This window comes from Rhinoderma darwinii, chromosome 5, assembly GCF_050947455.1.
Source record: "Rhinoderma darwinii isolate aRhiDar2 chromosome 5, aRhiDar2.hap1, whole genome shotgun sequence".
Classification (NCBI taxonomy): domain Eukaryota; kingdom Metazoa; phylum Chordata; class Amphibia; order Anura; family Rhinodermatidae; genus Rhinoderma; species Rhinoderma darwinii.
Window position 1 is genome coordinate 109,397,265 of NC_134691.1, and position 26,826 is coordinate 109,424,090.

Genomic DNA, 26,826 nt, shown 5'->3' on the forward strand with positions numbered 1-26,826 from the left:
TAACATAGCGATCTATGGTCATGCAACCTCTGCTCGCAGCTAAAGTTGCAGTGTAGCTCTAGCATTAAATGCAGTGCAACCTCTCCACAGAAGACAGTGGCCTGGAAAAAAGGATAAAAAGGGGAGCCCCCGAGGTTGGACTGCCCTTAATCCGGTATCCATGGCATATCCAATCAACATCCATATATGTTTGTCTTGAGAAAATTCCCTTAAAGAGGCTCTGTCACCAGATTATCAAATCCCTATCTCCTATTGCATGTGATCGGCGCTGCAATGTAGATAACAGTAACGTTTTGTTTTTTTAAAAACGATCATTTTTGGCCAAGTTATGAGCAATTTTATACTTATGCAAATGAGCCTTTCTAATGGACAACTGGGCGTGTATTGTGTTTGTAACATCTGGGCATGTTTACTTGTTTTACTAGCTGGGCGTTGTGAATAGAAGTGTTTGTCAGCATCATATGTCAGCATCATCCACTTCTATTCACAACGCCCAGCTAGTAAAACAAGTAAACACGCCCAGATGTTACAAACACAATACACGCCCAGTTGGAAATAAGAGAAAACACGCCCAGTTGTCCATTAGAAAGGCTCATTTGCATAAATATAAAATTGCTCATAACTTGGCCAAAAATGATAGTTTTAAAAAAAAAACAAACATTACTGTTATCTACATTGCAGCGCCGATCACATGCAATAGGAGATAGGGATTTGATCATCTGGTGACAGAGCCTCTTTAAATGGAGCCATACAGACAATATTCAACATGCCAGATTACTGTAGTTGTGATGATAAACATGCTACAACCCAGTATGGCTTTGATTTTAGACATGTCCCATACACTAAGATCTTAATAAACTTTTAGCGTGCTCATCCGTCATTTCTGCCTACATATTTGAATTTTATTGTAAAACACAATGGACATTTACTTATGTACCTTGAAAGTTACAATATAACAAAATATAAAGCACAAAATTGAAACCATCTCACCAGCAATGTCAATGTTTCTGTCAAAACCTACATAGAAGACTGCATGTTACCATATAGGATTCACTTACTTTTTATTCATTATGGCCTTTATTTTTCTTATAGTTTAAACATATTTTATCTATATTTAGTACCAATTTGTAAATTTACAAAACGAATTGAAATATTAGTAAGCATATTCTAATACTATGATTCTTGTTTACACAGTAAAAATATTGGTACTAGCAATCAAATTAATTAAATGGTTAAAACACAAAACAACCATAAACTATATAAACATTTCACTGTTAGTACATGACTATTTGTTTCTTGTTTTAATAAAAGAAAAGTAAAGAATGTATTTTATTTGCTACATTTTTTTTTTCTCCGTTGGATCAAACAAAAGTATGTTGGTCTATGCATCCATATTAAAATATGTAAAAATCAATTATAAAAAGACTCATAATGACTCCTCTGCCCTTCACTGTCTAACATTTTTTGCTAAAAACAGGAAGCAGACATATCTGTATCCAAACAGCGTAATGTAAACATAGCAATACAATAACAACATACTTGATTTTTAACTACAAGCTATAGTTTCCAGTTGCTGTTCTGCCTCAGCAGCCATTGCTGCTGCCTGTAATTGCTCTGTCTCACTCTGTATGGCACTGGTTGTCACTTGCTTGCGTTGTTCACTGTGCATATTATTTTCATGGCGCTTTAGATCCGAGGCCTTGGCAAATGCTTTTGTGCAGGAAGCACAAATAAATGGTTTTTCTCCGCGGTGTCTTCTTTCGTGATCTTTGAGATGAGATTTATGTTTAAAGGCTTTATCGCAATGGTGACATGCAAATGGCCTCTCATTACTATGCACCCTTTCATGCTTTTTAAGATCTGGTGCTCGAATAAAAGATTTGGCACATACTTCACAACTGTAGGGCTTGTAACCAGTGTGGATTTTTAGGTGTTCCTTTAGGTGAGCCTGTGTAGTGAACGCTTTGGCACACATTTCACACACAAATGGTCTTTCAGCTGTGTGCAATTTCTCATGCTTTCGTAAACGCGCTTCATCAGTAAATGTTTTACCACATGCTTGACATGCAAATTGTTCCCGGTGACCATAAAGCAAATACTCAAATTTCATATCACCTGTTGCAGTGGTCCATGCCGGTGCTTGCTCATCTTTTACTTCATTAATGCTCTCATTAAAAGTCAGAGCTTGTGGGGTTTGTGTTACCAACTCTTTAGGTTCAGTTGTCTCCATCCCTTCAACTTCCTGACCATAGCAATTAACTTTTCGCACTTCTTCACTTCCTAACTCTTTGAGGATTGCTTCCTGAACTCGCAGTGTAGATGTAGGCAACTTTTCCTCCACACGTACCTGAGAAGCCCCTTCAACGGTATCATCTGAAGGACTATCATCATGATCTCCAATCTCTTCTACTTCATCATCTTGATTGTCATTAGGCTCAACAACTTGACGACTTATTTTCAGGCTTGTCTCATAAGCATATTTATGTTTTGGAGATGAAGGATGCGCATTAGCTGATGAAATATCACGTTTCTGAGAGCAAAGCTTATCCAAAAACCTTATACCAAGTATCTGGCCAGAAGACATCATCAAATTCACATCCTCCTTCTTGACAGCAATTTTTGATGTATACATATAGTTGAGAACTTCCTCAAATATATCAGACCGCAGAAAATCAATTTCTATGACAGATGAACTATCAACTTCCAGTTTCTTGAAAAGTTTCTTAAAGTATGTACTACAAGCTGCAAGTACACACCTATGTGCCCTGAACTTCACATCTTCAACAACAATGGCAATATCACAAAATTCACCTTCTAATCGTTGCTCATTGAGCGTCTTTAAAAATACAGTCTTATGATCGTCATCATTATATTTCACGGTTTCAGACATGCTTATAAAAAAATCCTACAAAAAAAAATAGAAAACAATTATTAACATATATATGCTTTTCTATATGTAGCCATCTCCTGTAACATCCAGTTCCTCAAAACAGAAATTATAATAAAAAGAGTTCAATGTTATTATTCTGACTAAAAGCTTAAAAACTAGTTTACAACTGAAAGAGTTTAAAAAAAAATACAATAGCTTTAGTTTATCATAATTAATCAGAAAATGTTGTCAAAAGTCTACGGATGCCCATATACTTTAGTGGAAAATCATCTGATTATCTAAAGTGTATGCGAATGTCCCGACCCTCACCGGACAGCAGATATCAGGGAAAGAAGATTGATTTAAAGGGGCTCTGTCACCAGATTATAAGTGCCCTATCTCCTACATAATCTGATCGGCGCTGTAATGTATCAATACCTATAAACTCCAAGCCAGACAGAAAACCTGTTTCAGTAGTAACGTCCATATATATCAACACTGGAAATAGAATACCCATCAAGATATATATAGACAATAAATCCAGAATATAAATGACCAGTAGTACAAGTATAGCACTAACCAGTATATAAAAAAATATCTTTATTTAGAAAATATTTTTATAAAAACATACATAGACCATCACACAAGATGTAAAACAACACATAATAAAAATGTGGTAGTGGTATGAGGAGTCAAAATGCATCACGTTACGGTCACGACGCGGGGTGTGGACCCACTGGGCCGTACCGTGTAGCGGTATAGCAGCTGGCCAACTAGGTACAAAACAATGTCTATAGTCCAGAAAGGCTACCTGAGCCAATGTAAACAGTAGCGGTGACACAACTTGACTTTCACTTTAGATGGCACAGTAGACGCAGCGGAAGACAAGACTTGACTTTCACTGTAGATAGCACAGAGGCACGGTAGCACGTGATACAGGGTACAGACAACAGGAACGGGTAACACTGGGAACTGGAAAATACTAGGAGACCATTTGCAAGACAAACTTTAGGTATACAACAACGCTCAAGCAAGGATCAAGTGGGCAGAGCCCCTTTTATAGCCCAGCAGCATTCTGGGCTAATACTGATAAATGACAGCTGGACGCGTACTGGCCCTTTAAGGCTGTGCACGCGCGGGTGCGCACGACCTCCGGGAAACAGTCCCAGAACCCGGAAGTGAGTGCCAGCGTCCATGGCCGGGGCCGTCAGAGGGTAAGTCTGAACGACGGCCCTTGGCCATAGACGTTACAGTATCCCCATCTTACGCCCCCTCTTCTTTGGGCCAGAGCGGGAGAGAAACCTCTTGCTCCCAAGAGCTCTCCTCTGGACCAAATACCCTCCAATCCACCAAATAAAACGTTCTTCCTCACACTTTCTTGGTGGCCAGGATCTCCTTCACTTCGAAAGTCCCTGACGAACCGCCAGGAGCCACTGCGGAACTAGGAGTCCTGGAGTAGCGGTTCAGGACCACGGGCTTCAGAAAGGAGACATGGAAGGAGTTAGGGATCTTGAGGGTAGGAGGCAGCCGAAGCTTGTAAGACACAGGATTGATTTGTAGCAGAATCTCAAAGGGTCCGAGGAACCTGGGAGCAAACTTGCAAGACGGCACCCTCAGCCGGATATTCCTGGAAGACAACCAGATCTTCGTACCTGGAAGAAACTGGGGAGGTTCTCGTCTTCTAGTGTCTGCCTTTCTCTTCATGCGGTCCACCGCCAGCAGAATAGAAGATTGTGTCTGTTGCCATATCTGCAGAAAGTCCCTGAAGGTAGAGTCAGCTGCAGGCACCTGGGACATATTAGAAACAGGAAGAGGTATACGAGGATGTTGGCCGTAGACGATGAAGTGCGGACTGGAGGTGGTGGACTCACTAGTATGGTTATTATAGGAGAACTCAGCCCACGGGAGCAGCTGTACCCAGTCATCATGCCGTCTAGAGACAAAGTGCCGCAGATAGTTCTCCATAATCTGGTTAACACTTTCGACTTGTCCATTGGACTGAGGATGATAAGCCGAGGAGAAGTCCAACTTTACACCGAGGAGGCCGCAGAGTGCTCTCCAGAACTTCGAGGTGAACTGGATCCCTCGATCCGAGACAATATGCAGAGGGAAGCCATGCAGACGGAAGATGTGTTGAATGAAGAGGTCGGCCAGTCAAGCAGCAGAAGGCAGACCAGTCAGGGAAACAAAATGAGCCATTTCAGAAAATCAATTCACCACCACCCAGATCACACTGCATCCAGCAGAGAGAGGCAGATCTGTGACAAAGTCCATAGCAACATGCTGCCAGGGGGCATCGGGCACAGGCAGAGGTTGGAGCAGACCGGCTGGTCTAGAGTGTGCAACTTTATTTGCTGCGCACACCGTACAGGAGGAGACAAAGTCCATGACGTCTTTGGGCAGCGTGGGCCACCAGAACAGAAGGGCAATTAGGTCTCGGGTCTTACAGGCCCCCGCGTGACCTGCCAGCTTGGAACTGTGGTCCCAGCAAAGGATTCTTCCTCTGTCTGCCAGACGTACAAAAGTCCTTCACGGAGGAATGTCTCTAACTTGCAGAGGGTTAACAGAATAGATGCATGAAGAGTTGATGATATTCTGTGGGGACTCCACAGTGTCCTCTGTTTCAAACGACCTAGACAAGGCATCGGCCCTAACATTCTTGTCAGCAGGTCGGTAGTGGAGTTTGAACCGGAACCGAGCACAGAACAACGACCACCTGGCTTGACGAAGATTCAGCCGTTGAGCAGTCTGTAGATAGGTCAGGTTCTTGTAGTCCGTGAAGACCAGGATAGGATGAGCTGCGCCTTCCAGTAGATGTCTCCATTCCTGCAGGGCCAGCTTGATGGCCAGTAACTCCCGATCCCCAATCGAGTAGTTGCGCTCTGCGTGAGAAAACAGCTTAGAATAGTAGTCACATACCACAGTCTTGCCTTTCGAACCTCTCTGGAACAAAAGTGCACCGGCACCAACAGAGGAAGCATCCACCTCTAATGAAAACTGTAGAAGGCTTTTTTTAAGGTTTTAAATGTGACTTCTGCTTCTGGATTTCACACCTTGGCATTCATGCCCTTTTTAGAGAGGGTGGAGATGGGAGATATTAACCCCTTCCCGACATCCGCCGTATATATACGGCGCACGCCGGCTGGGGGAATATGGAGCGGGCTCACGGGCTGAGACCGCTCCATAGAGCGGGTGTGTTGGCTGTGTGTTACAGCCGACACTTCCGGGTAACGAGCGAGATCCCGTTCGAGGGTGATCCTGCTTTTTTAACCCGTTAAATGCCGCATTCATTAGCGATCGCGACATTTAAATGACTAAAAACAGTATATCGTGCAAGTGATCTAACGATCGCTGGTTAAAGTCCCCTAGGGGGACAAGTAAAAAAAAAAAGTAAAAAACAGTAAAATAAAGTTTTCTTATCAAAAAAAATATAAAAAATAAAAATTAAAAGCTCAAAAAACCGCCCTTTTCCCATTTTCCCTCAAGCACAATGTAAAAAAATGAAAAAGCTAACATAACTGGTATCGACACGTCCGTAAAGGTCTGAACTATTACAATATATCATTATTTAGTCCGCACGGTGAACGCCGTAAAAAGTAAAAAATTAAAAACGTCAGAACTGCTGTTTTTTGGTCCCTTCTTCTCCCACACAAAATGAAATAAAAGGTGATCAAAAAGTCTCATGTACCCCAAAATGGTACCAATATAAACTGCAGCTCGCTCCACAAAAAATAAGCCCTCACACGGCTAAATCGACAGAAAAATAAAAAACGTTATGGCTCTCAGAATGTGGCGACAAAACTCAAATTTTATTTTTAACAATAAGTTTTTTCCTTGTAAAAGTAGTAAAACATAAAGAAAACTATATAAATTTGGTATCGCTGTAATCGTATTGACCCGCAGAATAAAGTTAACATGCCGTTTTTACCATACGGTGAACGCCGTAGAAACAAAACTACCCAAAATGTTGAGGAATCGCTGTTTTTTTCCTATTCTACCCCACATATATATTTTTTCTCGTTTCCCACTACATTATATGGTACAAAAAATGGTGCTGTGAAAATCTACAACTCATCCCGCAAAAAACAAGCCCTCATATGGTAATATTGATGGAAAAATAAAAGAGTTATGGCTTTTGGAACTTGGGGAGGAAAAAACAAAAGTGAAAATCCGAAAAATGGCTGCGGAGGGAAGGGGCTAATGAAGAGAAGTTGGGAATGAACAGCAGGTAGAAGTTGGCAAATCCCAGGAAGCACTGTATGGCCCTTAAGCCTTGGGGGCATGGCCATTACAGGACAGCCTTTACCTTCTCAGGGTCCATTTTGAGACCATGATCGGAGATGATATAGCCCAGGAAGGGTAGAGACTTCTTTTCAAACACGCATTTCTCGAGCTTGGCATAAATATGATTCTCCCTTAATCGAAGCAACACCTGGTGGACATGACCCTGATGAGTCACAAGATCTGGGGAAAAAAATCAAAATGTTATCGAGATACACTACAACACAGACATAGAGAAGATCACGAAAAACGTCATTGACAAATTCTTGAAACACCGCGGGGGCGTTACACAGCCCGAAGGGCATGACCAGAAATTCGTAGTGTCCATCACGTGTATTAAATGCAGTCTTCCACTGGTCACCCTGACGAATCCGGATTAGATTGTAAGCCCCCCCGTAGGTCTAGTTTAGAAAATATTTTTGCCCCTCGTATGCGACCAAACAGTTCCGAAATCAAAGGCAATGGGTACCTGTTCTTCACCGTAATCTGGTTGAGACCTCGGTAGTCAATACAGGGTCGGAGGGATCCATCCTTCTTCTTGACAAAGAAAAACCCGGCTCTGGCCGGGATTGAGGATTTACGTATGAAGCCCCTCTCCAGATTGTCCTTAATGTAGGCTGACATAGATTGGGTCTCAGGCAAGGAAAGAGGGTATACTACAGACTACCGGGAGGAGGGGATGAATCAGGAACCAAGTCGACAGGGCAATCATACGCTCTATGTGGTGGCAATGTCTCTGCTTCCAACTAGTTGAAGACATCTGAGAACTGAGAGTAACAAGGAGGCAACCCTGCCAGTGACTGTTGCGGAGGAGACTGAGAGGGATTGACCTGCACCAGACAGCGGTCGAGACACTTGGGACCCCACTGGAGAACCTCTCCAGAGTTCCAATCCAGGACTGGGGCGTGTAGACGGAACCAAGGCAAACCCAGCAGCACAGGGTTGACGGCCTTGTCAGGACAAACGGAGAGGAGTTCAGAGTGAAGAACTCCCACTTGGAGTCTTAACGGCTTGGTCACAGACAAAACTGGGTCAGGCAAAGGCAGTCCATCTACCGAGGCAACGATCAATGGCCTTTCCAGCAGAACAGTGGGCAACTGAAGAAGATCCACAAGGTCTTGGCAGATGAAATTGGCTGCAGAGCCAGAGTCCAAGTAGGCAGAGACTGGATGGGGCCTCTCGCCAGCGACGATGGTCACAGGAATGAACAGTTTAGAGGAGAGTTCACTATTAAATGCTGTATCGCCCAGGGTTGTCTCTCCAACCAATCCTAGGCGTTGGGGTTTATTGGCTTCTGGGGACACAGACGCACGACATGGCCAGCGAGGCCGCAATATAAACAGAGTCCTGAGGTGTGCCTGCGCGGTTTCACTTGAACGGAAAGTTTAAGCCGATCCACTTGCATCGGAACCTCGGGTGGAGCAGTAGAAGACAAGAGGGGTTGCTGGAAGTTGGGCGCCAGTGTAGGAAGCCGTCTCTCCTGTCGAATTTCTTGAGATCTCTCTCTGAGCCTTATGTCCACTCGAGTAGCAAGTAGAATCAGGTCGTCCAAGGCAGATGTTAGATCTCGAGCAGCAAGTTCGTCCTTGATCTCGGGCGATAGGCCATGCCAGAAGGATGCTACCAAGGCCTCATTGTTCCAGGACAGTTCTCCTGCCAGGGTCCGGAACCGGAAGGTGTATTCGCCCACGGAGGCGTCCTCCTGGCGAAGGTTAAAGATAGCAGTGGCTGCCGACACGACTCGTCTAGGCTCCTCGAATACGGTACGGAATAACGGCACAAACCCCTGGAAGTCTCGGGTCCCTGTCGTTCCCAGATTGGATTCGCCCACCCCAGGGCCTTGCCGGCAAGTAGAGACATAATGAAGGCGATCCTGTCTCCGTCCAAAGGAAATGCTCGGACGTGCAGAGTGAAGTGGATATGGCATTGGTTCAGAGACCCCCTGCACGTACTTGCATCTCCATGGATCCAAACTGGAGCTGACAGGAGTTGTAGCAGGAGGGTCGATCGGAGGAGCTTGAATAGGAGTGGAGAAGGAAGTTGCTAGCGCCCCTAGCTGCTGTGCCATGGAGTCAACTGCCACAAGAAGTTGATTCTGTCGTGCTCGCAGATCCTGCAGGTCTGCCTGCATGGCTTGGAAGGGTGATAGGCCCTTGAATTGACCAGCGGGGCCCATGGCCTGAGCGTACTGTCACGACGCGGTTGTGGACCCACTGGGCCGTATCGCGTAGCGGGATAGCAGCTGGCCAACTAGGTACAAAACAATGTCTATAGTCCAGAAAGGGTACCTGAGGCAATGTAGACAGTAGCGGTGACACAACTTGACTCTCACTGTAGATGGCTCAGTAGATGCATCGGAAGACACGACCTGACTTTCACTGTAGATGGCACAGAGGCACGGTAGCACGGGATACAGGGTACAGGCAGCAGGAACGGGTAACACTGGGAACTGGAAAACACTAGGAGACCATTTACAAGACAAACTTTAGGTATACAACAACGCTCAAGCAAGGATCAAGTGGGCAGAGCCCCTTTTATAGTCCAGCAGCATTCTGGGCTAATACTGATTAATGACAGCTGGACGCGTACTGGCCCTTTAAGGGCGCTCTGCGTGAAACAGTCCCAGAACCCGGAAGCAAGTGCCGGCATCTCCCTGGAGGGAGATTCCGCCGAGAACACAGATGTCCATGGCCGGGGCCGTCAGAGGGTAAGTCTGAACGACGTCCCTTGGCCATATACGTCACAATTACATATACATGTGATAGGGCAGTATAGTATATATGTATTAACAACGCTGTACAAAAACACCTCATAAATTGCCAATACATAAATATGTAGTCACTGGATAGGGAGTACAGGTGAAGAGGTAAAAATATGATCAAAGATCAAATTCATATCGAATACCAACCCGTATTTTGCATGTCTGCCCCTCAGTACACCGACCACAAACCACAACCAGACACCCCGACGTACATTTCGCCGTCAGATTTTTCTGGCACTGTAATGTAGATCACAGCAGTGGTTTTTATTTTGGAAAAAGATTCTTTTTGAGCAAGTTATGAGCAATTTTAGATTTATGCTAATTAGTTTCTTAATAGACAACTGGGTGTGTTTTTACTTTTTACCAACTGGGCGTTGTACAGAGGAGTGTATGACGCTGACCAATCAGCGTCATACACTTCTCATTGTCCCAGCCCATTGTTACAGTGTGATTGTGCAGTGAAAGAAGCTGGGCTGGAACAATGGGAAGTGTATGACACGGATTGGTCAGCGTCATACACTCCTCTGTACAATGCCCAGTTGGTAAAAAGTAAAAACACGCCAAGTTGTCTATTAAGAAACAAATTAGCATAAATCTAACATTGCTCATAACTTGCTGAAAAATGATCGTTTTTAAAAATAAATACCACTGTTGTTATCTACATTACAGCGCCGATCAGATTATGTAGGAGATAGTGCACTTATAATCTGGTGACAGAGCCTCTTTAAGCGTGCTAAAATTTCCAAATCCTTTGTTCACACTGGAGATAAGCTGCTGTCAGAAGGATTTGACAGCTGCTTATTACCCTCTCCATTAAAACCACCTGCACACTCAGCCAAGCGTACAAGTGTATGGGGGAGTCAGGAGGAATAGCTGTTGGGCAAACAATATCCAAAGTGTATGAGGAGCAGTCTTATTTAATCTAAAGTAATAATGTAGTGCAGGGTGTCCCAATCAGTGGCTCGTGAACCACTTGTTAGCTCTCTCAGGGTGTTAAAGGGCTTTTCCCATCTCATAAATTTATAGCTTATCCATAGGCTATCTCATAAATGTATTATCTTTGCAAGGTCCACATCTGTGCCCCCCGAATTGCCTCGAGAGGAACATCTGTGCGGCTGTCCGTAACACACATAGAAGTGAATATCAGCGCACATGCATGGCCACCTTTGAATGGAGGCGGCAGCCACCCCAGAAGGCCACACAGTGGACCCCCATTCTTCAGATATGTGTGGATTCCAGATGTGGAACGCCACCAATCAGACATTTATGGCATATCCTGCAGATAGATCATAAATATCTGGGATGAGAATATTCCTTTAATATATGCAGATTTTATTTTTCCCCAATGATAAGCTGTAGCATTTATACATATGCGGTACTCTGCGTCAGAGTATTCTAGTAGCCCCAAGGAAATAGTAACCCTAAAATATGGCACAAGCACTAGATAACCTTAAACACTATAATCAGAAGTGTCAATCTGCACTATGTACCAGCACTTTAGGCTATGTTTACAACCCGTTCATAGAGCACATTCGGCGTATGCGCCAAAAATATCCATAGATTTATGTTGACTGGACGTATGCCCTGGGTGTCCTTTTACCATATGTCTAGGCAGTGTGTGTTAGCATACTTTTTTTTTTTAACTGGATTGGAAATCAACTGCGATTCCCAATACAAGTCAACCAGCAAAAACAATTGTGTGGCATCCTTTTTTTTTTTTTTTTACAATGGAAGTCAATGGCAGACATATGCAATTGCATGTCGTACGCCAAACGTGCACTGTGCACATAGTGTAAACATATGGATATGATCTTATGTTTGCTCTCATTTCCAATCACTTGTGGATTGTTAATAAAAAATGCAGTTTTACGTAATTTTCTTGACGCATTTGAGATGTTAATACTATAAACTGGTATTTCCCAACCAGAACCTGGTCAGAGGTCCCTCAGAAGAAAGCAGCAGGAAGAGCAGTTACTTTCATAGTAGGGATGGACAAATTATAAAGAAACCTGCTTAACCCATTTCCAACTTATGACATACAGTTATGTCATAGCCTGGTAGGGGAAGTATAGAGCAGGCTCACAGGCTGAGCCCGCTCCATACAAAGCGGGTGTCGGCTGTATGTTACGACACCCGACACTTCACACTAATGAGCGGAATAGTGCTCGAGCGCGATGCCGCGGTCAAAAGCGAGGGCAATCGCGGGGTGCCGATGGTTGATATGGTAGCCTGAAGGCCCCCAGATCTGCCCTCTTCGTGCTCCTATTAAGCCCGGCCTCTATTGCAGTATATAGTGCAAAAAAAAATATTAAAAGTTGAAAAAAAAAAACCTTTCCTCCCTAAAGCGTTGTAAAAAATAAACATAATTGGTATTGCCGCGTCCGTAAATCTCTGAACTATTACAATATGTCATAATTTTACATGCCTCATCTCTCATCAAAAAAATGAAATAGAAAGTGATCAAAACCTCGCATGTATCTCAAAATAGTACCATTGAAAACTACAGCTCGTCCCGCAAAAAATATGCCCTCATGCTGCTCAATAGATGTAAGAATAAAAAAATGTTATAGCCCTCAGAACATGGTGACAAAATAAATGTTATTTTTTCGTTAGTTTTTTTCCTTGTAAAAGTAGTAAAATATTAAAAAAAACTATATAAATTTGGTATCACCGTAATTGTATTGACCCACAGAATAAAGTTAACATGTCATTTTAATTGTACGGTGAATGCCGTAAAAACGAAGCGCAAAAAACAATGGGGTAATCGCTGACATTTTCTACCCCACAAATAATTTTTTCCCCCTTTCCTAAGACTTTATATGGTACAATAAAATGGTGCCATGAAAAACTACAACTCACCCAGCAAAAAAAAAAAAAAAAAAAAGCCCTCATAGGACTATATCGACAGAATAATAAAAAAGTTATGGCTTTTGGAATGTAGGGAGGAAAAAATGAAAATCTGAAAAATGGCTGCAGCGTGAAGGGGCTAAAGATCCTTGGCAAAGCAGTTCGTAAATCTGCACCACATTATAGCACTGGGCAATAACTATAAAATAGATAGAAGAAAAAAGGAATAGGCTGGCACTGTTGAACCAGTAAATATTTGAATGGAGTTTTTCAATGGCCTGCTTTGATGGATCACGGCAGTCAAATTGCCCATCGAGGTGCTCATCGACCAGTACAGCACAAACAACTTGAAATCAAAAGATAGAAGATATCGAGGCACTTACCGACTTTGCAACAAATTACTTTTATTCCGGATCTTGGTCTAGGATGTGGAATAAGCCTATGGCCGTTTAGCGTGCGTACACGCTTTTTCAAGACCTTGAAAAAGAGTGTACGCACGCGAAACGGCCGTAGGCTTATTCCACATCCTAGACCAAGATCCGGAATAAAAGTAATTTGTTGCAAAGTTAGTGAGTGCCTCGATATCTTCTATCTTTTGAATAATTATAAATTGCTACACCCCCCTTCACAAAGCTTCTTTGGGGTAGGAATGGAAGTAGCAGTTCCACGGGAGTGCCAAAAAATTTCAGGGGTTTCTCCATAGTAAATACTGAATTATAAAAGTTTTTTTTGCACTTGTTAGGGTATGTTCACACGGTTTATTTACGGACGTAATTCGGGCGTTTTACGCCTCGATTTACGTCTGAAAATGCGCCTCGATAGCGTTGGCAAACATCTGCCCATTCATTAGAATGGGTCTTACGATGTTCTGTGCACACGATCATTTTTTTTACGCCCCTCTGTCAAAAGGCGGTGCGTAAAAAAGACGCCCGCGTCAAAGAAGTGCCTGTCAATTCTTCAGACGTAAATGGAGCCGTTTTCCATGGACTCCATGGAAAACCAGCTCCATTTAACGCCCGTAATGGACGCAGCAAAAAGCGCCTCAACATGCCATTACGGCTGAAATTACGGTGCTGTTTTCTCCTGAAAACAGCCCCGTAATTTCAGCCGTTACAGACGCTGCCGTGTGAACATACCCTTACAGTGAGGGTTTTGGATGCTTTTTGGAATTCGGACCTATATTTGTTTATAAACTCTTTTAAGGGTACATGCACCATTAGACGCTGGTATTTGTTCATTTTACTTTACTGAACAAGTGGGTTTATTTCTTTCTCAAATAAGAAGTCATTTTTCACTCATACCATGAACAAAGATGACGATGTCCTTCCTGGGGGCTGGCAATTCAAATGATAAGTAACCTGTATAAAATAAACAGAAAGTGTAGTTACTGTTGTTTTCTATAAATACTATAAAGTGTATATGCAAGACTGGTAATTAAAACACTAAATAAAACACAGATTTTTTTTATTATTATCATTTGCTTCCTAAATGCAAAATTAAGCAACTTTATAAATAGGTCTTGCATCATTTGCACTCTCTCCCTTCTCTTATTGTAAGAGATACTGGCAGGGAGGAGAGGAGGTTACCCAGGGAAGAGATCACACAGGCAGAATCAGTGTAAGGCCAGGTTCCCCCATAGTGTAAACGCTGCAGAATTTCCGCAATGGAGATCTGTGCGGAAATTCCACAGCATATACAGTAGCAGCAAAGCGGATGAGATTTAGAAAATCTCATGGCCACGCTGCGGAAAAAAACCATAGCGTCAACGTTAATAAATTGTCCTGCAGTGCGGAATTTAAATAGAATTAATTAAATGCTGCATTTTTGTTGATTTTCTGTGGCAGATTTTCCCCATTGAATTAAATAGGGATGCAAAACCCGCAACAAAAAGCCAAGTGTTGCGACTTTTGCGGCGGAGTCGCAGCGATTCCGCCGCAAAAATTGCAACTCGGGAACAAAAATAAAAATCATACTTGTCCAGACGTCTCTCCTTCTTCCTGCAGTCCGGCCTCCTGGGATGACTTTTCATCCCATATGACCGCTGCAGCAAACAGGCTGCAGCGTCACATGGCCTGCAACATCATCCCAGGAGGCCGGACTACGCGCAGAGAAGTGGGAGGGGGTAAGTATGATAGTTTTTCTCTTCTCCCCAGAACTTCTTTCCGCTCCGGAAATTCTGTTAAAAAAAAACGCACCACAATGTGATGCGATTTTTCAGACAGAATGTACTGCAGGTTCCAGGTTGGATACGCTGCGCAGTGTTCACGCAGCGTATCTGACCTGTGGGAACCTAAGGGTTTGTCCACACGTAACGGATTTGCTGCGGAAACTAGCAGACAATCTGTGCCATTTTTGCTGCATTTTTTTGGTGCGTTTTTTTCCCCAAGGGCTTCCGTAGTACAATGCAGGAAATCAGTTCACTTTTTTCCAGCAATAGTTGACATGCAGCGGACGGCCTGAATTTTTCTGCAGCGTGTGGATGACATTTGTTAAATCACAGCCACTTTGCTACTACTGTATTACACTGCATATTTTCCGTCCGCAATTCCGAAAGGAAAATATGGAGCAGATCCGTTATATGTGGTCAAGCCCTAAGGAGAGGAACCACCTCAGAAACTGCAGGGGAGAGAACACACACAACATCTGTCAGCCGTGGGCCGACATGAGCAGCCAAGGTGTTTCCTCTCTTCAAAGGACACCACTGCTTGTGATGCGCGGCTCCAGCTGCAGGACCGTATGAACTCACTCTTCCTGGAGTTTAACTCAACAGACATTTTCCGTTTTTCACTCCCGGCCTTCCAAGAGCCGTATCTTTTTTTATTTTACTGTCAATGGAGTGGTGTGAAGGTTTATTTTTTGTAGTTTTTATTGGCACCATGTAAAGTACCACGTAATGTACTGGAAAACTGAAAAATATTATTTTGGGGGGGGGGGGGCCTTCTTTTTACATCTTTCACTGTGCGATAAAAATGTCACAACTTTATTCTTCTGGTCAATAACATTATGGCGATACCAAATTAATGTAGTTTTTATTATGTTTTACTACTTGGCCAGGCTGGGATCACACAGAGTTTTTTGCAGGAGGAAAATCTGCCTCAAAATTCCGTTTGGAATTTTGAGGCAGATTTTCCTCTACCTGCACGCCGATTTTCACTGCCATTGAGCACAGCGGGCATAAAACGTCGCAAAATACGCTTTCTCTGCCTCCCAAAAGATAGGGCATGACGCTTCTTTTTCCAGCGAGCCGGTTTTTCCGCTCGCGGGAAAAAAGCGCCTCCGCCTCTAATTGAAATCAATGGGAGGAATTTTCGGCCGATTTTTGGCGCAGTTTCCGCATCCAAAAACTCAGTGTGAACTGGCCCTTACAAAGAAAAAACTATTTGCTAAAATAAAAAAAATTAACATTTTTGTCCCCATACTCTGAAAGCCATAACTTTTCAATTTTTATCATCGATTGAGCGATGTGAGGGCTTATTTTTTGCGGGATTACCTATAGTTTTTATTGGTACCATTTGTTGGTACTTACGACTTTTTGATCGCTTTTAATTACATTCTTTTTTAGCGCTAATTTGACCAAGAAACCGCAATAATGTTCTATTGTAATAGTTTAGACTTTTACGAATACGGCAATACCAATTTTGTTTCTTTTTTACATTACTTTAGAGGGAAACATAGAAAAGGTTTTCTTATTTTACCAATTTCTGGCACTTTTACCTTTGATGTTTCATTTACTTTTGGTTGTATTCATTCTATGCAAATATTTGTGCAATAACTTTGATGCTTTGTTCTATCAATGTGATGGTTGAACAGCTATTTATATTGTTTTCATCTTGCAATGACGTCATGGCCGCTCTTTGAACCCTATACATTGGCGGTTCTTTTTCAAATATCTCAGTTTACTTAAAGAGGCTCTGTCACCACATTATAAGTGGCCTGTATTGTACATGATATGATCGGTGCTGTAATGTAGATTACAGCAGTGTTTTTTATTTAGAAAAACGATCATTTATAGTTATGACCTATATTAGCTTTATGCTAATGACTTTCTTAATGGACAACTGGGCGTGTTTTACTTTTAGACCAAGTGGGTGTTGTACAGAGGAGTGTTTGACGCTGACCAATCAGTGACCAATCAGCGTAATAGCTATATCGCTATGTGCAGCCACATACACAAACACTAACGTTACTGCAGTGTCCTTACAATGAATATACATTACCTCCAGCCAGGACGTCATGTGTATTCAGAATCCTGACACTTCGTTAATGTTTCTGTGAGATTTACAGCAAGGCAAGCATAATCTCGTTTTAAATGACAGTTTACAGTGTAATCTCGCGAGTTTACAGTGTAATCTCGGATTCTGAATAGACATCACGTCCTGGCTGGAGGTAATGTATATTCATTGTCAGGACACTGCAGTAACGTTAGTGTATGTGGCTGCACATAGCGATATAGCTATATCGCTATGTGCGGTGTAAATTAATGGAGAAGTGTATGACGCTGATTGGTCAGCGTCATACACTTCTCTCCACAACACCCACTTGGCCAAAAAGTAAAACACGCCCAGTTGTCCATTAAGAAACTCATTAGCATAAAGCTAAAATAGGTCATAAAATGATCGTTTTTCTAAATAAAAAAACTCTGCTGTAATCTACATTACAGCACCGATCACATCATATACAATATAGAGCACTTATAATGTGGTGACAGAGCCTCTTTAATGAGCATCACTGTTTGTTTTATGTTTGGCCTGAGGAAGACGGTGGTCCAGCGTTGAAACGCGTGGCCTTATTATTAAATTAAGTGGTTGGTTATCAGCCATGTTGGTGTTTCCTTGAATTTGTTTCAGTTATTCCCTGTGTTTCTGTTTGTCCTGACTTTTGTTTTGGCTCTGACAAGAGACTTCCGGCCTGACCTTGCCACCTGAAAAGGATTACTGGATTTGACGTTGCCCGCCTGTTGCCAACCTGGATTTATTGGAGCATTAAACTGTTCATACCAGCTATCTGCTGCTTGAATGTCTACTGGGGACTGTGAACTGGGAATCGTACCTGCCAAGTCCACACCTCCTTGTCGGAGTTACCGGTGAAGAACAGAGGATTCCTTAGTCTCCGCAAAACCCGGTTAGCCTCCGCCAACTCAATAACGGTCTGAGTCATTCATCATCCATGCCTGCTGCTATACTTATCCTGTGCAACACATGTCAAACAAGAAAACAACAGTAGAGAAACCTTCACACTTAAAAACTCATACGAGACTAAACAGTCTTGCATTTCACTGGTAAAGGAACATATATAAATGGTATTTGTCTCGGAGCTGAAATTAAAGCAAAAAGTCATATAGATGTGGCCGATCCCAGTGGTGCATAACTGAATTACAGACACTGCATGCGGTATTTGACAAAAAACAGCCAAGCTTTGGCCCAAATATCTTTCCTCTGCTCCGGCGTAATTTTGATCAGGATGGCATACACTCCTTCGTCCAAACCACGGATAACGATGTATAGTTTTTGTAAGTTTTCAGAACAATGAAGTTTTATAGGTGTATTCACACGCCCATTTTTTTTAACGGCCCATGAATACTGGCCGGCAAAAAATAAGACATGTCCTAATTTTTGCTATTTTCACGGCCAGATGGCTCCCATAGAAGTCAATGGATCCGTTTTTACCGGCCGTTTTTCAGGAAACAATCCTTGCAACCGCTGGTAAAAACTGATCCTGGCAGAGAACTCCCCGCACACAGCGCTACTTTGAGCGCTGAGCCTGAGGAAGCCCTTAACTTTGAATTCGGGGCTTTCAACAATGAAATCCCCGGCCAGAGAATCACAAGATCTCTGAGCCGGGGACTCCTGTCTTGTAGATATCACCCCTCCATGTAGATAGCACCCCCCCTGCCTGTAGACAGCAACCCCCCATCACCAGTAGATAGCACCACTATAGCTCTAGGAGGGAGCGGAATCCCCAGCGGCCAGATCCCGCTCTGGCCGGGGATTCTGCTCCTGGAGTAATCCCCAGCATCACTATCCATATAATGACAGAGACGTCAAGGAGTTACTCCTGGAGCGGAATCCCCGGCCCGCTCTGGCAGGGGATTCCACTCTTGACGTCACTGTCCATATACGGATAGAGACGTAAGGGGCTCCATCTATGAGCGTAATCCCTGGCCCACTCTGGGAGAGGATTCCGCTCTCCTGACGTCACTGTCCATATATGGACAGAGATGTCAGGGGTTCCGTCTAAGAGGAATCCCCCGCCAGAGGGATTCAGCTCCTACAGTGGCGCTATCTAAAGGCGAGGCGGATGGTGCTATCTACAAGGGGGTGTGGCACTATCTACAGGGGAGACTGTGGCGCTATCTACATGGGCACTGTGACACTATATAGGGGGTGTGGCACTATCTACAGGGGACACTATGGCGCTATCTGCAGTGGACACTGTTACTTTATATGTGGGCACTGTGGCACTATCTGCAGTGGGCACTGTGGCACTATGTGGGCCCTGGCCCAATGTGGGAATTATCTACAGTGGGCACTGTTGTGTTTTCAGGGGGTTGGGAAAAAAACCATTGACAAATTAAATCAATCCTTTTTTTTAACGGACAGGAAAAACGGATGGCAAGCAGGCATTAAAACAGACTGGAAATGGATGAAAATTTGGAGACACACTGATGCAAAATGGCCATGAAAAACTGACAGTTGAGTTTTTCACTGTCGTGTGAATATGCCTTGGGCCTCATGCCCACTTCAGATATTTGTGCTATCCGTTTTTTTTAACGGATAGCACACGGACATTAATTTCTATGGGGCCATGCACTCCAGTTTGTTTTTTTAACGGTTCCGTGCATCTGTTCCGTTAAGGGTAGAACATGCCCTACTTCTGTCCATTGTTCAGTGTCCGTCTCGCCCATTGAAGCCCATGGGTCAGTCAAAACAATGGACGGCACATGTGTGCACTCCGTTTTTCATGGATCCGCTGCCAAGCAACTGCAGGGTGTGCCAAAGTTCCCTGCATTCAACACACAAGACGGATTTTAACGGACTGTATAAAACAGAAGACAAACGGAAACACGTGTGTTAAAAGCGGAACGGATGCGGAGTGACAACAGAAACTACACGGATGTCACAACGGACACACGGATCAGTTTTAAACGGTGAAGTATGTGTGCATGAGGCCTTAGTGTCTGGGTTATATGCTCCGGAGGACTTTCAACAAGACAACGTACCATGTCCTCTTCACATTGTACAAGCACTACACAGAAAATGTTAATCATTATTGGGTGCCCAGATGTGCAGATTTGATATTAATAGGCAAAATGTAATGCTTTACTTCTTCTGTGGTGGCACTACAGGGGAATTGAACTCGAGCATGTTCATACGATGCTCAAAAAACAACCAGACGTGTAAACGTGTTAAATACGCTAGCGCTTTTTAACCCCTTCCCGACATTTGACGTATCCATACACCAAAGTCGGGTAGGGGAAGTATGGAACGGGCTCACGGAGTGAACCCGCTCTATACGATGCCGGTGTCTGTTTTTTGTTACAGCCGACACTTCAGAGTAACTAGCGGCATCGCGCTCGAGCGCGATCCTGCTCATTTAACTCATTATATGCTGTGGTCAATAGCAACCTCAGCATTTAAATCGTTAGAAAGTGGGGGGCAACCCCCTCTAACAGCTCATCGCGCCACCCGCAACGCAATCGCGGGGGGGCGATGGTTGCTATGGCTGCCTGGGGGCCTAATGAAGGCCCACAGGTCCGCCATATTTGTGCCTACGGCTGGACGTCATGTGTATTCAGAATCCTGACACTTCTGAATCTTTTCTGTGAGATTCCAGCAAGCCACGCGTAATCTCGCGAGATTACGAGGTAAACGAGATTTCGTTTCCCTTGCTGGAAATCCCACAAAAAAGATTCAGAAGTGTCAGGATTCTGAATACACATGACGTCCAGGCTGGAGGTCCTGTATATTCATTATCAGGACACTTGATTAACGTTAATGTCTGTGTATGTGGCTGCAGATCATGTTCTAGTAAGAACACGATGCTGCTGTGTAAATGAATGGAGAGGAGTGCATGATGCTGACTGGTCACTGATTGGTCAGCGTCATACACTCCTCTCTACAACGCCCACTTGGTCGAAAGTACAAACACGCCCACTTGGGCATTAAGAAACTCATTAGCATAAACCAAAATCGCTAATAAAGTGGTAAAAATAGATCTTTTTTTTTTAAATAAAAAGCATTACTGTCACCTACATTATAGCGCCGATCTCCTTATGTAGGAGATAGGGCACTTATAATGTGTCTTTCATTTTCTACCCCACAAATATTTTTTTCCCGTTTCCTAGTACATTATATGGCAAAATAAATGGTGCTACGAAAAACTACAACTCGTCCCACAAAAATCAAGCCCTCATAGTGCTATATCGACGGAAAAATAAAGACGTTATAGCTTTTGGAAGGTGGGGAGGAAAAAACAAAAATGAAAATCTTAAAAATGGCTGCGGCGGGAAGGGGTTAAAATACATGTTTTCGATGCATTTTCCGTGGTTTTTTTACGCTTTTTGTGCGTAATTAGGACTCCCATTGACTGTGGAAACTTTTGCTGCATTTTCGGCGTGCTAAAGAATAGACATGACGCTTTTTTTTTTTTTTTACACGACGCGTAATTTAAATACAACGCGCTGTTTTACGTGAGTGTATGTACGTCTGGCACGCTGAAATCAATGGGAAGGTCAACCAAGCATTCCCTGAGTCGCATTTTTGCATCAAATACACACCGTGTGAACAGGGACCTACATCTTGGCTACCTTGCAGTGAAACACCAGCAATCAGCTTATTATGGGATCCTTCTAATAAAATAGATCTAAAGAAAGCAGACAACTCCTTAAAAGTCTATGATTGGTTCTTCTGAATGAGGGGGTACATAGTCAACAAGTAGCATGTCTTTCCGCACGTCAGACAACATGTGACGCGATCACACTGGACATCAGCGTCCGCATTTTTCACACAATTGTTAACCCCGTTAACGTCCAAGACATTTTTCGTTTTTCACTCCCCGCCTTCCAAAAGCCATAACTTTTTTTATTTTTATGTCAATGGAGTTGTGAGCGGGCTTATTTTTTGTGGGAGGAGTTGTCGTTTTTATTGGACCCATTTAAAGTACCATATAATGTACTGGGAAACTGAAAATAAAAATCTTTTTGTGGTTTAATTGGAAATAACTGTTTCCTCCATGGTTTTTTGGGTTTCGTTTTCACAGCTTTCACCGAGCAATAACATCCACATAAATTTATTCTGCTAGTCACGACGATATTAAATTTATATCGGATTTTTTTTATATTTTACAAAGAAAAAAATATTTCTTCTAACAAATTTGTTTTGTGTTGCCATATTCTGAGAGCCATAACTTTTTTATTTTTTCGTTGACTGAGCGGTGTGAGGTCTTAGGCCTCATTCACACGGCCGTGCCCGTAATCACGGCTAGCAGCGGCCCGCATTTTCGGGCCGTTCTCCCATACAAAGTATGGGAGCACGGCCCGTAAAATACGAAAAATAGGACATGCTCCATAATTCCCGGCACAGACACCTATTCGTAGCGATACGGAAAGGTGTCCGCAGCCAATAAAACTGAATGGGTCCGTAATTGCGGACCGTAATTACGGAGATTATTTACGGTCGTGTGCATGGGGCCTTATTTTTTGCGTGACGAGCTGTAGTTTTTATTAATATTTTTTTAGCGCTAAGGTGACGGAAAAAGAACAGTGATTCTGGCAGTATCATTTTTTTTACGCTGTTCAGTGCGAGTTAAATAATGTTATATTTCAGACTTTTACAGAAGCAGTGATACCAATTTTTTTTACATTACAGGAAAAATGGCAAATTTTTAAAAAATAAAATTGCACTACTGAAAACGTTATTTAACTTTTTTTTTTACAATTTCTATTAGTCCCCCTAGGAGATTTGAACTAGCGATCGTGAGATCGTTGGTACAATAGATTGCAATACTAATGTATTGCAGTGTATTGTCATTTCTACCGGCTCCTGTTAAAGACTATGTACACCTTTGAAAGGGATTTTTTTTTTAAATAAAAAGGTGTATCACTGTGTTTGGTGAAACTTTATAATTAGTTTATTAAAAAATATTTTTACTTTTTGAGTTTCAGACGCTCTGTATCGTGTATACAGAGCAGCTATATCGTTCGCGAAGACCTGAATCAGTCAGGTCCGTGGGACTGACGGGTTCAGTGTCTGCGGGTCCTGTCTAAGTTACGTACTTAGATATGATGGATAACAGGTAGATCCTGCGTGTCTCTCACGGTCACTTGACCTGTCAGTCCTGCGGACCTGACGGGTATAGGATTCAGTGTAAGATACAGCTGTTCTGTATACAAAGCAGCTCTGTCTCAAAAACTAAAAATAATTTTAAATTAAAACTAAATCAAAGTTGCACCAAACATACTGATTGACATTTTTATTTAAAAAAAAACAACCCCTTTCAAAAGGTTTATATCGTTTTTAACCCCTTTCCGCCGCAGCCATTTTTCAGATTTTCATTTTAGTTTTTTCCTCCCCACCTTCTAAAAACCATAAAATCTTTATTTTTCCATCGATATAGTACTATGAGGGCGTGATTTTTGCGGGACGAGTTGTAGTTTTCTGTAGCACCATTTATTTTGCTATAAAATGGACTAGGAAATGGGAAAAAAACTATTTGTGGGGTAGAAAATTAAAAAAACAGCGATTCCTACATGGTTTTTTGTGCGCTGTTTTTACAGAATTCACTGTGCAATTAAAACAACATGTTAACTTTATTCGGCGGGTCAATACGATTACGGCGATACCAAATATATATTGTTTTTTCTATATTTTACTACTTTAACATGTAAAAACCTAAGTGTAAAAAAGAAAATGTATTTTGTGTCGCCAAATTCCGAGAGCCAGAACTTTATTTTTCCGTCGCTTAAGTGGTATGAGGGCTTATTTTTTGCGGGATAAGCTGTAGTTTTTAATAATACCATTTTGGGGTACATGCGATGTTTTGATCACTTTGTATTAAAAAAAATTTGTGGGAGATTAGGTGACCAAAAAATAGAGATTCTGTCGTTTTTTTTGTACGGCGTTCACCGTGCGGGTTAAACAATGATACATTGTAATAGTTCAGACTTTTGCGGACGTGGCGATACCAATTATGTTTATTTATTACTATGCTCTAGGAGGAAAATGTTTTTTTTTTAACTTGTAATTTTGTTTTTTTACATTAAAAAAAACAAACTTTATTTAACTGATTTTTATTTTTTATTAGTCCCCCTAGGGGACTTCAACCAGCTTGCACGACATACGGCAATACTAATGTATTGCAGTATATCGTGATTCTGACAGGCATCTATTAAGCCCTGCCGGAGGCACAAAGATGGCGGACCTGTGGGCCTTCATTAGGCCCCCAGGCAGCCATAGCAACCATCGCCCCCGGTAATTGCGTTGCGAGGGGGCGCGATGAGCTGTTAGAGGTGGTCGCCCCCCTCTTTCGAACGATTAAAATGCTGCGCTCACTCTTGACCGCAGCATTTAATGAGTTAAACGAGCGGGATCGCGCTCCAGCTAGTTACTCCGAAGTGTAAGTGTCAGCTGTAACAAACAGCCGACACCTGCATCGTAACGAGCGGGTTCACTCTGTGAGCCTGTTCCATACTTCCCCCTACCCGACTTTGGCGTATGGATATGTCAAATGTCGGGAAGGGGTTAATAGGTGCATGTAAAAATTACAATACATTAGTACTGCAGTGTATTGTACCAGCGATACTAACAGAAGAAAGGCAGACCTGGGGACCTTCATTGTACCCCTGAACTGCCATGACAACCATAGGCACCCTGCGATCGCATTGCAGAGGGGGCGATGGGCTTTTGGAGGGGGCCATCCCCCTTTTTCTAATGGCTTGGATGGTTAGACAGCCAAGAACGGCGCAATCGCTGCTCCTGGCGGTTAGTGCAGGGTGTCAGCTGTTATACACAGCTGACACCCCCAGCATATGGAGAAGGCTCAGGGCGAGCCCGCTCCATACTTCAGCCCCCGGACCATGATGTGCAGTTAAGTCATGGTGCGTTAATGAATGCTTACTAGTGCTTTATTTTACATTTTATTGTTATGCCACCAAATTATGGGAACACAGAGTCCTAAGGCTGCGTAAACACTGCAGATTTTCAGCAGCGTATTACAGTAGCAATAGAGGGGATATTTTAACAAACCTCATCCACATGCTGAGGAAAAAAATCTGCCAAAAAAACCTCCATAAACCTCCATGTGATGTGTATTTTTTAATCCGGAGCATATCAATTTATGCTGCGGAATCGCTGCTCCGCTGTTGCCGATTTCGCCGTTGCATTCAATGGGCAGGTAAAACCCGCAACAAATAGCAAGCATATATTTGGAAAAGCTGCGATTCCGCCGCAAATATCGCAAGTCAGAAAAAAAAAAAAAACTTTTTTCGGTTTGTTGTCATAGCAACTCTTTTCTGTTCTCCGTCCAGGCCGGCCTCCTGGGATGATGTTTCGTCCCGTGCGACTGCTGCAGCCAATCATAGGCTGCAGAATGATCCCAGGCTGCATTGAGAACAGATGGACGTCACTTTGACAGGGGTATTAGCTTTTTTTTGCTTATATGTAACACATTTTTTTTCTGATTTTTAATCGCTTGTCTTTCTTAAGCTAACGACAAGCAGATACAGCGCCTGTTTACACGAGGGCATATGATGCCAACACAAATTTTTAGGCTATCATAAAATATTTGCTCAATGACGATCGTGCAAATTCTCACGTGCAATCGCTCAACGCGGTTACACTTCATGGTGTTTGGGAAAATTTGCTCAATATAACAATTTTTTAACACTGAAATCGCTCTGTGTAAAATATTTATTTACATAGCAAGAAAAGCCCCGTAACATGTCCAGACCGCGCTCTACACGTATGAAGTACGGACGAGGAACACGTGTACAGTTCTCTACACAGCTGAATGCGCGCTGATGAGCGCCCCCCGGCTCCGTGCACAGCTGTAGAGGTGAGCAGGCCGCGGGTCGTCTCTCTCCACACACCATAGTGAGGCGGCGTGAAGCTGTAACGTGAGGCGTCCTCGCACTCTGGTTCACTCTCCCGCACTGCTGCGCGCCCCTACCGACAAAACATGGACCCGCGCATCCGCACACACGGACGGGCGTTCGCCATGACAGCGGCAGCGCATGCTCATAGCAGCGGCTTCTGCCGCCGAGCCCGCTCTCGTATCCCCGCCGTTATTTCTCATTCTGTCAGTAACATAGAACAGAACATGGAATTACGAGCTCAAGCGACAGCTGCTTTTAATGAGCGTCAATTCACCGAGAGCGCGCACAGCCACCTGTGTCAGTCAGCGGCCAAAACCGCGTCCTCCATTTTGCGGCGGGAGCGCTTACCTTTTGGCCGGCCGTGAGCCGCTCTATGACGGGGAAACTACAGCGGGCAGGGTATGTGAGCTGTGCACGTCTTTGTGAGACTCCTGTGCATGCGCCGTGGGGAGAGGGCGCGCTGCGCAGGCACAGGACAGCCCAATACTGGGGCGGGGGCGCCATTCACGCCTGTGGCACTGTATGAGCAGCATGGCGGATGTAGTGATTGGCATGGAGCTCTATTAACACCTTTATATATATATCACGTATGAAAAAGGAATACCGCTAGATTTATTCCACTGCCAGAGGCGAGCGCACGTGACAGCATTGGCGGCGGGATGCGCACAAATAAGCGGGAACGCTGCACGCGGGCTCCCGCGGGAAATCAGAGCAGTGCGAGTTACTCTGGTGACTGAAGGGCCACTGCCCAGCAGATGTCACCGGCCTGCTCTGGTATACAGTATGTCTGCCCCCCTGTGGTAGTGGAGGAAGCAGCCGCTGTGTGAGACATGAGCCTGTTCATGGCGAAGCTCAATATACTGTAAGATCCAGTCGCATAAGTAGCGATCCCCTGAGTAATGTTATTACCAGACAACTATATGTATCTGCAGGGAATGTCAAATGCCTCGTAGATCCGTCAGTCTAAGGCCTGATTTA

General features: G+C 43.4%; 1 protein-coding gene across 1 annotated transcript; it reads right to left on the minus strand.

Moving 5' to 3' along the window:
• Positions 1 to 727: 727 nt before the first annotated feature.
• On the minus strand, positions 728 to 26,371 carry ZBTB14 (zinc finger and BTB domain containing 14). Its single transcript, XM_075828360.1, has 4 exons — positions 26,197 to 26,371; positions 17,808 to 17,945; positions 14,060 to 14,116; positions 728 to 2,905 (listed from the first exon to the last, which is right to left on the minus strand). Exons 2-4 carry the CDS (start codon positions 17,913 to 17,915, stop codon positions 1,547 to 1,549), a joined length of 1,524 nt encoding a protein of 507 aa, XP_075684475.1. The 5' UTR covers positions 17,916 to 17,945; positions 26,197 to 26,371; the 3' UTR covers positions 728 to 1,546.
• Between the last annotated feature and the right edge of the window lie 455 nt (positions 26,372 to 26,826).